Raw genomic sequence first — 13048 nt, forward strand, 5'->3', positions numbered from 1 at the left:
GGACCCTTCACATGTTCCGCTGAAACAACGGCCGTGTGTACGGCCCCATTGAAATACATGCGTCCGCGTGACGGCTGTTGTTTTAGCAGCCATCACATGGACATATACCACGGTCGTCTGAATTCGGCCTATGAGGAGGGATGTGTAGAGCAGAGAGAGCAGGTCAGCAGGTAGATGACATCAGTGCTGAGCCGACAGCAGCCATGTAAGAAACTATGCCAGAAGCGGCACCACAGCCAGTTATCTAAAATAGTTGCACAGACTCTCAAACAAAATGGTACACAATCTATAATGAAGTGAACAATAAAAATAACATTAAATAATAAAATTTTGACTGTCTGTAGCTGCCACTAGGGGGAACTTAGTATATACGAAAAGAAAATAGTTTGTAAAGAAATGAAATGTTATATGCTGCGAGCTCTTTTGCTTATTATTTAACTTTATATCTATGCTGGAGATTTGGAGTTGTGTATCAGAAAATTTATGCTCTACACGTTATTCAGATATATTAAGAAATTAACCAGCACAGATTAATAGACCTAAAATGACACAATGTTAAAACGTAGAGATTCACTTTCAGCTCAAATAGCAAAATCTTAAAGAGGCTCTGTCACCAGATTTTGCAACCCCTATCTGCTATTGCAGCAGATCGGCGCTGCAATGTAGATTACAGTAACGTTTTTATTTTTTAAAAACGAGCATTTTTGGCCAAGTTATGACCATTTTTGTATTTATGCAAATGAGGCTTGCAAAAGTACAACTGGGCGTGTTGAAAAGTAAAAGTACAACTGGGCGTGTATTATGTGCGTACATCGGGGCGTTTTTACTACTTTTACTAGCTGGGCGTTCTGACGAGAAGTATTATCCACTTCTCTTCAGAACGCCCAGCTTCTGGCAGTCCACAGACACAGCCGTGTTCTCGAGAGATCACGCTGTGACGTCACTCACAGGTCCTGCATCGTGTCAGACGAGCGAGGACACATCGGCACCAGAGACTACAGTTGATTCTGCAGCAGCATCGGCGTTTGCAGGTAAGTAGCTACATCGACTTACCTGCTAACGCCAATGCTGCTGCAGAATCATCTGTAGCCTCTGGTGCCGATGTGTCCTCGCTCGTCTGACACGATGCAGGACCTGTGAGTGACGTCACAGCGTGATCTCTCGACAACACGGCTGTGTCTGCACTGCCAGAAGCTGGGCGTTCTGAAGAGAAGTGGATGATACTTCTCGTCAGAACGCCCAGCTAGTAAAAGAAGTAAAAACGCCCCGATGTACGCACATAATACACACCCAGTTGTACTTTTACTTTTCAACACGCCCAGTTGTACTTTTGCAAGCCTCATTTGCATAAATACAAAAATGGTCATAACTTGGCCAAAAATGCTCGTTTTTTAAAAATAAAAACGTTACTGTAATCTACATTGCAGCGCCTATCTGCTGCAATAGCAGATAGGGGTTGCAAAATCTGGTGACAGAGCCTCTTTAAACTCAGTATGATCTGTACTGCATATAACATGAAGAAAGGAAACATAGCATTGACATACTAACAATGTATAACTTACATTTTTCATTTTCTTTACATCTTTTTTCTAGGTATGGCAGTGTGGGGGAAGTATGGAAGTTCTGCCTTGTGCCAGAGTTGCCCACATTGAGCGCACAAAAAAGCCTTACAATAATGACATTGATTACTATGCAAAGCGCAATGCCCTACGGGCTGCAGAAGTCTGGATGGATGAGTTTAAGTCCCATGTGTATATGGCATGGAACATCCCAATGACAGTAAGTTTGTATGTTTTTTTATATGCATAAGTGGTTGTGAGTAATTAACCTCTTAAGGATTGGCCTATTCTGGGCCTTAAGGTCAAAACAGCTTTTTTTTTTTCATCAGCGCATTCCAAGCGCCATAACTTTTTTATTTTTCCATCGATGTAGCTGTATGAGGTCTTCTTTTTTTGCCAGACGAGTTTTTGGTAAACAACTTGGGTTACATATCATTTAAAAAATTATTGGGAAAGTTGTAAAAAAATTACAGCAATTCCACTTTTTTAAAGTTGTTTTTTTTTTTTTTGCCGTTTACCTTGCAGTAAAAATAACATGTTAACTTGTTTCTACAGGTCAGTACGAATATGGAAAATAACTATAGGTTATTTTATGTGTTTACAATAAAAACATGTCTTATGGAAAATGTCATTTTTGTGTTGCCACATTCCACGATCCATGATTTTTCTATTTTTTCTTGGCTGTAGCTGATTAAGTGTTTGTTTTTTGCTGGATGGGTTGTAGTTTTTATAGGTACCAAATCATTTATTGACTAAATGTTAGACCTTCTTTTAAACAGCAGTGCAGTATTAATGTTCTGTACACAGATAAGTAGCAATAGGTTGTAGCATGAGGCAGAGACGTGATCAGAAAACGATCCAAGTTTGGTAGACAGATAAGCATCAATAGATTGTAGCCAGGGGCGTAGCACCAGAATCCTGCACACACCTATCCCCACCTGCCTTGCCCAACAGCCCCCATGGATGCCCCCAGAGTATGATGACCCCATAGCTGCCACCACAGTATAATGCCCACACACAGTATAATGCTCCCCATAGCTGCCCCCACACAGTATAATGCTTCCCATAGCTGCCCCCACAAAGTATAATGCTCCCAATAGCTGCCCCCACACAGTATAATGCCCCCATAGCTGCCCCATACTGTATAATGCTCCCCATAGCTGCCCCCACACAGTATAATGCTCCCCATAGCTGTCCCCACACAGTATAATGCTCCCCATATCAGCACTATACAGTATAATGCCCCCCATATCAGCCCCCATACAGTATAATGCCCCCCATATCAGCCACCCATATCAGCTCCCCATACAGTATAATGCCCCCCATATCAGCCCCCCATACAGTATAGTGCCGCCCATATCAGCCCCCATATGAGCTCTCCATACAGTATAATGCCCCCCATATCAGCTCCCCATACAGTATAATTCCCCCATATAGTATAATGCCCCCCATATCAGCTCCCCATACAGTATAAAGCCCAACCCCGCAATATCGCCCCCCCCCCATACACTATAATACCCCCATATGTGCATAATAGAAAAATAATAAAATTACTTACCTATCCCCGTTCCCACACTGAGTGGAGGATATCCTTATCCTCCTTTGGTCTGTCCTCAGAGTAACTCAGCGCAGACTGGCGCGATGACGTCACTACATCGCTCCTGTCTGCGTCAAGCCGCTCATGGCTTAGGGCACAGTGAATGCTGGAGCAAGGAGCCATCAGCTCCTTTCTCCAGCATTAAATGGAACCGGGACCTCGGTGAGTGACTCACGACCCCCCGGAGGTCTTCACACGACTTCCCCAGGGGGTAGCTCACCCACATTTTTTAATGTATTGTGCAGTTTGTGGTGGAGAGAGGAGGGGTGCTGTAATTTAATGGCCCCCCCTCCCCTCTCTCCACTGCAAACACAGACAGCACAATACAATACATTACTTGCCCCCTCTTCAGCTCACCTGGAGTCTTCCAGGATCTTCCGCACCAGCTCTTTCACGCTGGCTGGAACGCCCCTCATGTGACGTTACGGTCACATGGTACAGTGAGAGTACCATGTGTCCGTGATGTCAAGGAGCCCTGCCCGTAACCAGGAAGTGCCGGCGTCATGGCACAGAAAATGTATCTAGTCATTAGCGCGCTGTGTGGCAACAGGGGCCCTGTGGGCGCCCCAAGCTTAGGGGTCCGTTCACAACTGCGACCCCTGTAGCTACGCCACTGATTTTAGCGTGAGGCAGAGAGGAACTAAACTACACACAGGAAGCTCAATAGTCAGGCAATCAGGAAATTCAAGAGCCAAGCTCTTATAGTAAGCCAAGGCGGTGATAGCAATCAAACAAAAAAGGCAAGGAATCCTGAGAGGCAGGAAAAACAGGACAACAGATTCTGCAGTGGAGCTGTCCAACAACACCAGTTAATTCAGTGGGAAGAGCTGCTACCTGGGACACAGAAGTTTCTGCGTTCAAAAGTGTTATGATCATATAAAGATTTCTTGCATTATGTGATATATACCTGTGGTTATCCAGAATTTTGCAAGCTAGAATCATGAAAAGGATATGCTTACACTGTTTTTATATAAATGTGTTTATAATAAGATTTTATAAAAAGGTTACAGGGGAAACAGGAAAATGAGAGTACACACTGTCTACATACTATATACAGTGCATTTGGAAAGTCTTCAGACCCTTTCACTTTTTTCACATGTTGTTACGTTAAGGCCTTGTGCTTAAATAAAAAAAATCACGTTTTTCTCTGTCATTCTGCACTTAATACCCCATAGTGACAAAGTGAAAACAGAATTTTACTATTTTTTTCAAATTTATAAAAAATGAATAACTCTAATTTCGCATGGACATAAATATTCAGACTCTTTGCCATGACATTTAACATTTAGCTCTGGGGACCTCTCATTTCTCTAGATCATCTTTAAAATGTTTCTACACTTTGATTGGAGTCCACATGTGGTAAATTCTTTTGATTGGACATGATCTGGAAAGACACACCCCTGTCTATATAAGATCTCACAGCTGACAATGCAGATCAGAGCAAAAACCAAGCCATGAGGAGGATAGAACTGCCTGTAGAGCTCAGAGACAGGATTGTATGAAGGCACAGATCTAGTGAAGGGTACAAAAAAATTTCAACCAGGACTTTTCCTAGAGCTGGCCACCCCACCAACTAAGTAATCTGGGGAGAAGGGCCCAGGTAAGAGAGTTGACCAAGAACCCAATGGTCATTCTGGCTGAGATCCTGTGTGCAGATGAGAGAACTTCCAGAAGGTCAACCATCACTACAACACTTCACCAATCTGGGCTTTATAGCAGAGTGGCCAGTAAGAAGCATCTCCTCAGTAAAAGACACATGAAAGCCCGCCTGGAGTTTGCAAAAAAAGCACCTAAAGGACTCTCAGTCTGTGAGAAACAAGATTCTTTGGTCTGATGAAACCAAGATTTAACTTTTTGGCCTCAATTCTAAGCATCATGTCTGGAAGAAACCAGGCACTGCTCATCACCTGCTCAATGCTATCCCTACAGTGAAGCACGGTGGACTGTGGTGGCAGCATCATTCTGTGGGGGTGTTTCTCAGCAGTTGGGACAGGGAGCCTGGTCAGGGTTGAGGAAAATATGAATGGAGCAAAGTACAGAGATATTCTTAATGAAAACCTGATCCAGACCTCAGACTGGGCCAAATGTTCACCTTCCAACAAGGCAATGACCCTAAGCACACAGCCAAGACAACACAGGAGTGGCTTAGGGACAACTCTGTAAATGTCCTTGAGTGGCCCAGCCAGAGCCCTGACTTGAGACCAAACGAACATCTCTGGAGAGACCTGAAAATGGCTGTTCACCGATGGTCCTCATCCAACTTGGCAGATCTTGAGAGAAAATCCCCAAATCCAGGGGTAAAAACCTTGTGGCATCATACCCAAGAAGACTGGAGGCTGGTGTCGCTGCCAAAAGGTGCTTCAACTAAGTACTGAGTAAAGGGTCTGAATACTTATGTCAATGCAATAATTTAGTTTTTCCTTTTCAATAAATTAGCAAAGATTACTAAGATTCATTTTGTCATTATGGAGTTTTTAGTGCAGAATGATGGGGAACAACATACATTTTTTTTATTTTAGCACAAGGCCTTAACAACAAAATGTGAAAAAATTAAGTCTAAAGACTTTCCGAATGCGTTGTACAGGAGCAAAATGTAGCAATGTAATAGGTAATACCAAAACATGATAAGACAGTTGTACATGTAGGAAGGAAGAACATAAGAAAATCCAAGGCTGAAGAAGTAAATGGAGGCAAAAAAACCATATTAACCCCTTCCCGACATTTGACGTATCCATACGCCAAAGACGGGTAGGGGAAGTATGGAACGGGCTCACTGAGTGAACCCGCTCCATACGATGCTGGTGTTGGCTGTTTGTTACAGCCGACTGTAATGGCAGGAAGGAGGTGAAGGGAAAGTGAGCCCTAATCTACCCACCGCCCTGTCCCTGCCTACTTGCAACTACCCGCCCTAGGCGACGAGGTACAACTGGGCGGCGGTCCCTACGCTGGCTAAGTGCACAGGAAGACAAACAAGGAACATGCAGGGGAAGGGGCAGTAGCACGGAACGCCACGAGGAAACGGGGCGGCGAACGAACAGTCAGGACCAGGACGAAGTGAGTACACCCGAGCGGGCACGGAGACAGAAGCAAGCCAGGGCAAGCAAAGCAGGTCAAGCAGAACTGCAGCAAGGCAGAAGCACGGCAGAAGCAGGCTGGAGCAAGCAGCAGTGGGGCCAGGAATCCAAAAGAATTACAAGCACTGAGGGAGAGCACAGGGCAGGTAATAAAGGGCAGGGGGCGGAGCTAACTCCGAGAGACCAGGCCGCGATAGGCTCTCCCACTCCTGAGCCTGCCACCCTGGTTGGTGGGAGATGGTGCCAGTCGAACAGGTCTGGCCTCAGGTGTGGATTGATTAATCCCAGGAGTATACCTAGACGTAGTACCTGGCAGATCCCTAACACCGACACTTCAGAGTAATGAGCGGCATAGCGCTCGAGCGCGATCCCTTTCGTTTAACTCGTTAAATGCTGTGGTCAATAGCGACCGCAGCATTTAAATCGTTAGAAAGAGGGGGCGACCCCCTCTAACAGCTCATCATGCCACCCGCAACGCAATCACAGTGGGGTGGAGATGATTGCTATAGCTGCCTGGGGGCCTAATGAAGGCCCCCAGGTCCGCCATCTTTGTGCACCTATTAAGCCCTGGGGCTTAATAGATGCCTGTCAGAATCACGATATACTGCAATACATTAGTATTGCAGCATATCGTGCAAGTGCTCTAAGGATCACTGGTTGAAGTCCCCTAGAGGGACTAATAAAAAAAAGTAAAAATCAGTTAAATACAGGTTTTTTTTTAATGTAAAAAAAAAAAAAAAGAATTAAAAGTAAAAAAAAAAACCTTTTCCCATTTTCCCCCTAGAGCATAGTAAAAAAAATAAACATAATTTGTATCACAGCGTCCGTAAAAGTCTGAACTATTACAATATATCATTATTTAACACGCACGGTGAACGGCGTAAAAAAAAATTGTAAACGCCAGAATCTCTATTTTTTGGTCACCTAATCTCCCACAAAAAAATGAAATAAAAAGTGATCAAAACGTTGCATGTACACCAAAATGGTATTATTAAAAACTACAGCTTATCCCGCAAAAAATAAGCCCACAGACCACTTAATCGACAGAAAAATAAAAAAGTTATGGCTCTCGGAATTTGGCGACACAAAATAAATGTTCTTTTTTACACTTAGGTTTTTACTTGTAAAAGTAGTAAATTATAGAAAAAACTATATATATATATATATATAGTTAACATGTTGCTTTAATTGCACAGTGAATTCCGTAAAAACGACGTGCAAAAAACTATGGAGGAATCGCAGTTTTTTTCATTTTCTACCCCACAAATATTTTTTTCCCCGTTTCCTAGTACATTATATGGCAAAATAAATGGTGCTACGAAAAACTACAACTCGTCCTGCAAAAAGAAATCCCTCAATGGACTATATCTAAGGAAAAATAAAGACGTTATGGCTTTTGGAAGGTGGGGAGGAAAAAATTAAAATGAAAATCTGAAAAAGGGCTGCGGCGGGAAGGGGTTAAACAATGGAGGAACATCGCATGGTATACCCTGCATTCAGCAAGGATATGCTCACACTTAATATTATATAACCTGTATTAACCCCTAACCGCACGAGTAAGTAACTATACGTCGTCGTGGGAGGTTCCTCCCCGTACGAGGACGTATAGTTACTGAGTTGTTTCCGGTGAACACTGTCGGCGACAGTGTGCACCGGGAACCGGGAGGTCAGCTGTCGCCGACAGCTGACACTCCACTCTTGCCGGCCAGCGGTCCTTTGCCGCTAATTTCGTCAAATTAACCCCTTAAATACGGCGATCGGTTGCAATCGCCGCATTTTAGGGGTTTTTAGCATATCGGCAGAACCCGGTCCGAAATCGCGGGGTTTGCCGATAGTTAGAATGGCAAACGGAAGCCAAACAATGGCCTCCGTGTCTGCCATGGACGGAAGCCCATCAGGACCAACCTCCAGCTGGTCCTGATAGGCTTCCTGTCAGAGTGACTGGAAGTCACTGTGTCGTTCCCGATGCACACTGTCGGCGACAAAGTGTGCATCGGGAACTGGGAGGTCATCTGTCCCCGACAGCTGACACTCCAGTGTTGCCGATCAGCGGCTCATCGTCGCTGATTTTGGCAATTAACCCGAAAACTGCGGCGCCTGATTGCCATCTCCGCATTTAGGGGGTTTGTAGCACATCAGCAGCCCCCATGCAATTGTGGGGGTTTCTGATGCTTGTGATGGCATCCGGAGGCTGGTCCTCGTAGACTTACTATCAGAGTGACTGTGACATCACACTGACAGTTGGAATACATTACACTACTAGGTAGTGTAATGTATTCTAGCAGCGATCAGAGCTACAGGTAAAAAAAATAAAGTGTAAAAAGTAAAAAAAAAAAAGTTCATAAAAATGTTTTATAAAAGTGTAAAAATAAAAGTTTTTGTTTTCCTATTAGTCAGTAATCGTACCGACCCACAGAATAAAGTAAAACGTAATTTATTGCACACGGTGAACGCTGTAAGAAATAAAGAATTTAAAACGCCAAAATCGCTGTTTTTTGGTCACCTTAGCTCTAAAAAAGATGTAATAAAAAGTGATCAGGAAGATGTATGTACCATAAAATGTACCAATAAATGCTACAGCTCGTCCTGCCAAAAATAAGCCCTCACACCGCTCAATCGACCAAAAAATAAAAAAGTTCTGGATGTCAGAACGTGATGATACAAAACATTTTTTTTTTTTTAACAAAAAGTCTATTCTTTGTAAAAGTAGTAAAATATAAAAAAAACTATATAAATTTGGTATCACCGTAATCGTCTTGAGACGCAGAATAAAACTAAAGTTGTCGTTTTTACCGCACGGTGAAAGACTTAAAAACAAAACCCCAAAAACTATGGAGGAATCACAGTTTTTTCCAATTTCAGCCCGCAAATAAAAAAATTTCCGTTTTCCAGCACATTTTATGGTACTTTAAATGGTGTTAATAGAAGCTACAACTCTTCCCGCAAAAAATAAGCCCTCACACCACTCTATTGATGAAAAAAAAATAAAAACAAATTATGGCTCCTGGAAGGCGGGGAGTGAAAAACGAAAATGAAAAAGCAAAAAAGGATCAGTCCTGAAAGGGTTAATTCATTTCTAATAAAAAAAACATTTATGACCACATATAGGGTATTGCTGTAATCGGGAGAAATTGCTTTACAAATGTTGGGTGGCTTTTTCTCTTTTATCCATTGCGGAAATTAAAAAAAAACACAAAACATTTTAGTGGACAAAAACGTTGATATTCATTTTCACGGCCGAATTCCACTAAATTCTACAAAAAACTTGTGGGGTCAAAATGCTCACTATACCCCTAGAAAATTCCTTAAGGGGTGTAGTTTCCAAAATAGGGTCACTTTTTGGGGGTTTCCCCTGTTTTGGTCCCTCCGGGGCGTTGCAAACTCGATATGGCACTGAAAACTAATCCAGCAAAATCTGCGCTCCAAAATCCAAAAGGTGCTCCTTCCCTTCTGAGCCCTGCAGTTTGACCAAACAGCAGTTTATTACCACATATGGGGTATTGCCTTAATCGGGAACAATTGGTTTACAAATGTTGGGGTGCTTTTTCTCCTTTATTCCTTGTAAAAATGAAAAAATTCTATGTTTCCACAGAAAAAAAGGTGATTTTCATCTTCACAGACTAATTCCACTAAATTCTGCAAAAAAAACTGTGGGGTCAAAATGCTAACTATACCCCTAGAAAAATGCCTTGAGGGGTGTCGTTTCCAAAATGGGGTCACTTTTGGGGGGTTTCAACTGTTTAGGTACCACAGGACCTCTTCAAACCTGACATGGTTCCTAAAATATATTCCTAAAAAAAGGATGCCCCAAAATCCACTAGGTGCTCCTTTGCTTCTGAGGCCGGTGATTCAGTCCATTAGGACACTAGGGCCACAGGTTGGATATTTCTAAAAACTTCAGAATCTGGTCAATAAATATTGAGTTGCGTTTCTCTGGTAAAACCTTCTGTGTTACAGAATTTTTTTTATTATAAATTAATTTCGGCAAAAAAAATGAAATTTGTAAATTTCACCTCTACTTTGCCTTAATTCCTGTGAAACACCTAAAGGGATAAAATACTTTATGAATGTGGTTTTGAATACTTTGAGGGGGCAGTTTTCAAAATGGGGTGATTTATGGGGACTTTCTAATATAGAAGGCCCTCAAAGCCACTTCAGAACTGAACTGGTCCCTGAATAAATGGCCTACTGAAATTTTCTTGAAAATATGAGAAATTGCTGCTAAAGTTCTAAGCCTTGTAACGTTCTAGAAAAATAAAAGGACGTGAAAAAAACGATGCAAACATAGCGTAGACATATGGGGGATGTTAACTAGTAACTATTTTGTGTGGTATTACTATCTGTTTTACAAGCAAATACATTTACATTTAGAAAAATGCTAATTTTTGCAAATTTTCGCTAAAATGTGATGTTTTTCACAAATAAATATTGAAATTATTGACCAAATTTTTTCACTAACATTAAGTACAATATGTCACGAGAAAACAATCTTAGAATCGCTTGGATAGGTAAAAGCATTCCGGAGTTATTACCACATAAAGTGACACATGTTAGATTTGAAAAAAATCATCTGTGTCCACGAGGCCAAAACAGGCTGTGTCCTGAAGGGGTTAATCACTTAGAGCAGCTACAGGCATATCACTTTTTGCACATACTGTATCCAGTGTTTTAAAAAAGGAGGTGTGTAAAAATAGAAATGTTCAAGGCCTTCCAGTAGGGCACCTACAAGACAATTACCAAAACTTCAAAACATATACCTCATTTAAACATCATGAAAGTGTCAAATGTATTTATTCTGAGTAGATTTGCATAAATTATCCATAAAAACAATCTAGTCCATGCAAACAACTACTACTATAAATAAAACCTGTCAGGTAAAGTGCAGAAGTCGATGTGTAATATGTACCACAGAACAGATACATGGCATTTATGCTGATGACATAAGTAAATTACACCCTTTCCAGGTCGAGATGCAGCAAAACATAGTGGTCAATATTTTATTTGCCTTGTGATGTATTTTGTATGTTACTTTAGTATCATAAGGCTAATCATTCTGTCAGACATTTTGATGGTGTACAAGTACCCAGCAATTTTCTTCATAGTGTTGTTAAAATTGCTTCATTGAGAAAGAGAAATCTGATATCTGGTCTTTTTTTCTCTTGAAAGAACCCTGGGGTGGACTTTGGCGATGTCTCTGAGAGATTGGCTCTACGACATAAATTGCAGTGTCGTAGTTTTAAATGGTACCTGGAGAATGTATACCCAGAAATGAGGATTTACAATAATACTATTACCTACGGTGAGGTAAGAAACCCTTGTAATGTAAAAAGAAATTGTACTTCTCATGTAAAGTTGTGTGCATTGCTAAGTGACACAAACTAAACTAAACTGATGGTACACTCCCTTTAAGGCCCTGTCCACATGGAGTATTTTGACGAGTTTTTTGGCGCGGAAACCGCTCCGCAAAACTCGTCAAAAGCCGGTCGAAAATGCCCCCCATTGATTTCAATGGGAGACGGAGGCGGTTTTTCACCGCGAGCGGAAAAACCGCCTCGCGGTAAAAAGAAGCGACATGACCTATCTTGAGGCGGTTTCCACCTCCAAAACCGCATTTCAATCAGTGGGAGACGGGAATAAAACGCCTCGACCTTTGTCAAACCACTGTGCAAAAAACGCCTGGAGCAGATTTTGCAGATGAATTTTCGCAGAGGAACTTTCCTCCTGCAAAAAACTCTGTGTGAACTCAGCCTTACAAAGAAACTGAAGCAAACTTGCAAATCCACTTGATTCAGAATCTGCTACTGTTTTGTGTCTGCAGCTCCTATGCAGACCTATGTGTCTCCATGGTTGTAGATTACAAATAAATCATGTGTAGTCTAATCCTGTAGTCATCCTCCCTTACACCTGCCCCTGGACTTCAAACCACAGTTATAAAACAGCATGTGACTGGTATTCATGGTGATGACATGCATTTGAAATTCCCCAAGGTCCTGTATGTTACAATCGGCTTTCTTCCCAAACAGAAGCAGAGTGGCTATGATAATAACATATAGAGAATTGCTGTATATGTATTTTCAAAAACATTTCAGAAAGAAGCTCCAGGTGAAGGTTTACTTAAGTAAAATGTATAACATATAATTAGTATCACTAAATGGAAGTTTATTTGCTTTTTTTTTTTATAGATATTTATTGTATCCACATTATAGAAGTGTAGTAGCCTAGTAGGCAGTCCTATGCAACCGATGAACTCATATTTATTGTTGAAGAATTATACTTTGATATTTCTTTGTCTATAGAGGGTCCTTGGATATAATTATAGGGTTAAAACAAGCTCCTATTCAGATAAATTACTTAAAGAGGCTCTGTCACCACATTATAAGTGCCCTATCTTGTACATAATGTGATCGGCGCTGTAATGTAGATTACAGCAGTGTTTTTTATTTAGAAAAATGATAATTTTTTACAGAGTTATGACCTATTTTTTTTTTGTTGCTAATGACTTTCTAAATGGACAACTGGGCGTGTTTTACCTTTTGACCAAGTGGGCATTGTGGAGAGAAGTGAATGACGCTGACAAATCAGTTAACATTCATCGTCATACACTTCTCCCCATTCATTTACACATCACATAGTGTTCTTGCTAGATCACTATGTGCAGCCACATACACACACACTAACGTTACTCAAGTGTCCTGACAGTGAATAGACATCACCTCCAGCCAGGACGTGATGTCTATTCTGAATCCTGACACTTCGTTAACGTTTGTGCGAGATTTACAGCAAGGCAAGTGTAATCTCGTTCTAAATGAACGTTTACA

The 13048-nt window shown here is 41.6% G+C and overlaps 1 protein-coding gene across 1 annotated transcript in view; it reads left to right on the forward strand.

Moving 5' to 3' along the window:
- GALNT9 (polypeptide N-acetylgalactosaminyltransferase 9) overlaps positions 1-13048 on the forward strand; it is a 422479-nt gene that overhangs the window by 378362 nt on the left and 31069 nt on the right. Inside the window, exons 7-8 of the mRNA XM_075832874.1 lie at positions 1594-1779; positions 11397-11534. Coding sequence (XP_075688989.1) covers positions 1594-1779; positions 11397-11534 — 324 coding nt within the window. The remainder of the gene's footprint in view (positions 1-1593; positions 1780-11396; positions 11535-13048) is intronic.

Source organism: Rhinoderma darwinii, chromosome 1 (genome assembly GCF_050947455.1).
Source record: "Rhinoderma darwinii isolate aRhiDar2 chromosome 1, aRhiDar2.hap1, whole genome shotgun sequence".
Lineage (NCBI taxonomy): Eukaryota > Metazoa > Chordata > Amphibia > Anura > Rhinodermatidae > Rhinoderma > Rhinoderma darwinii.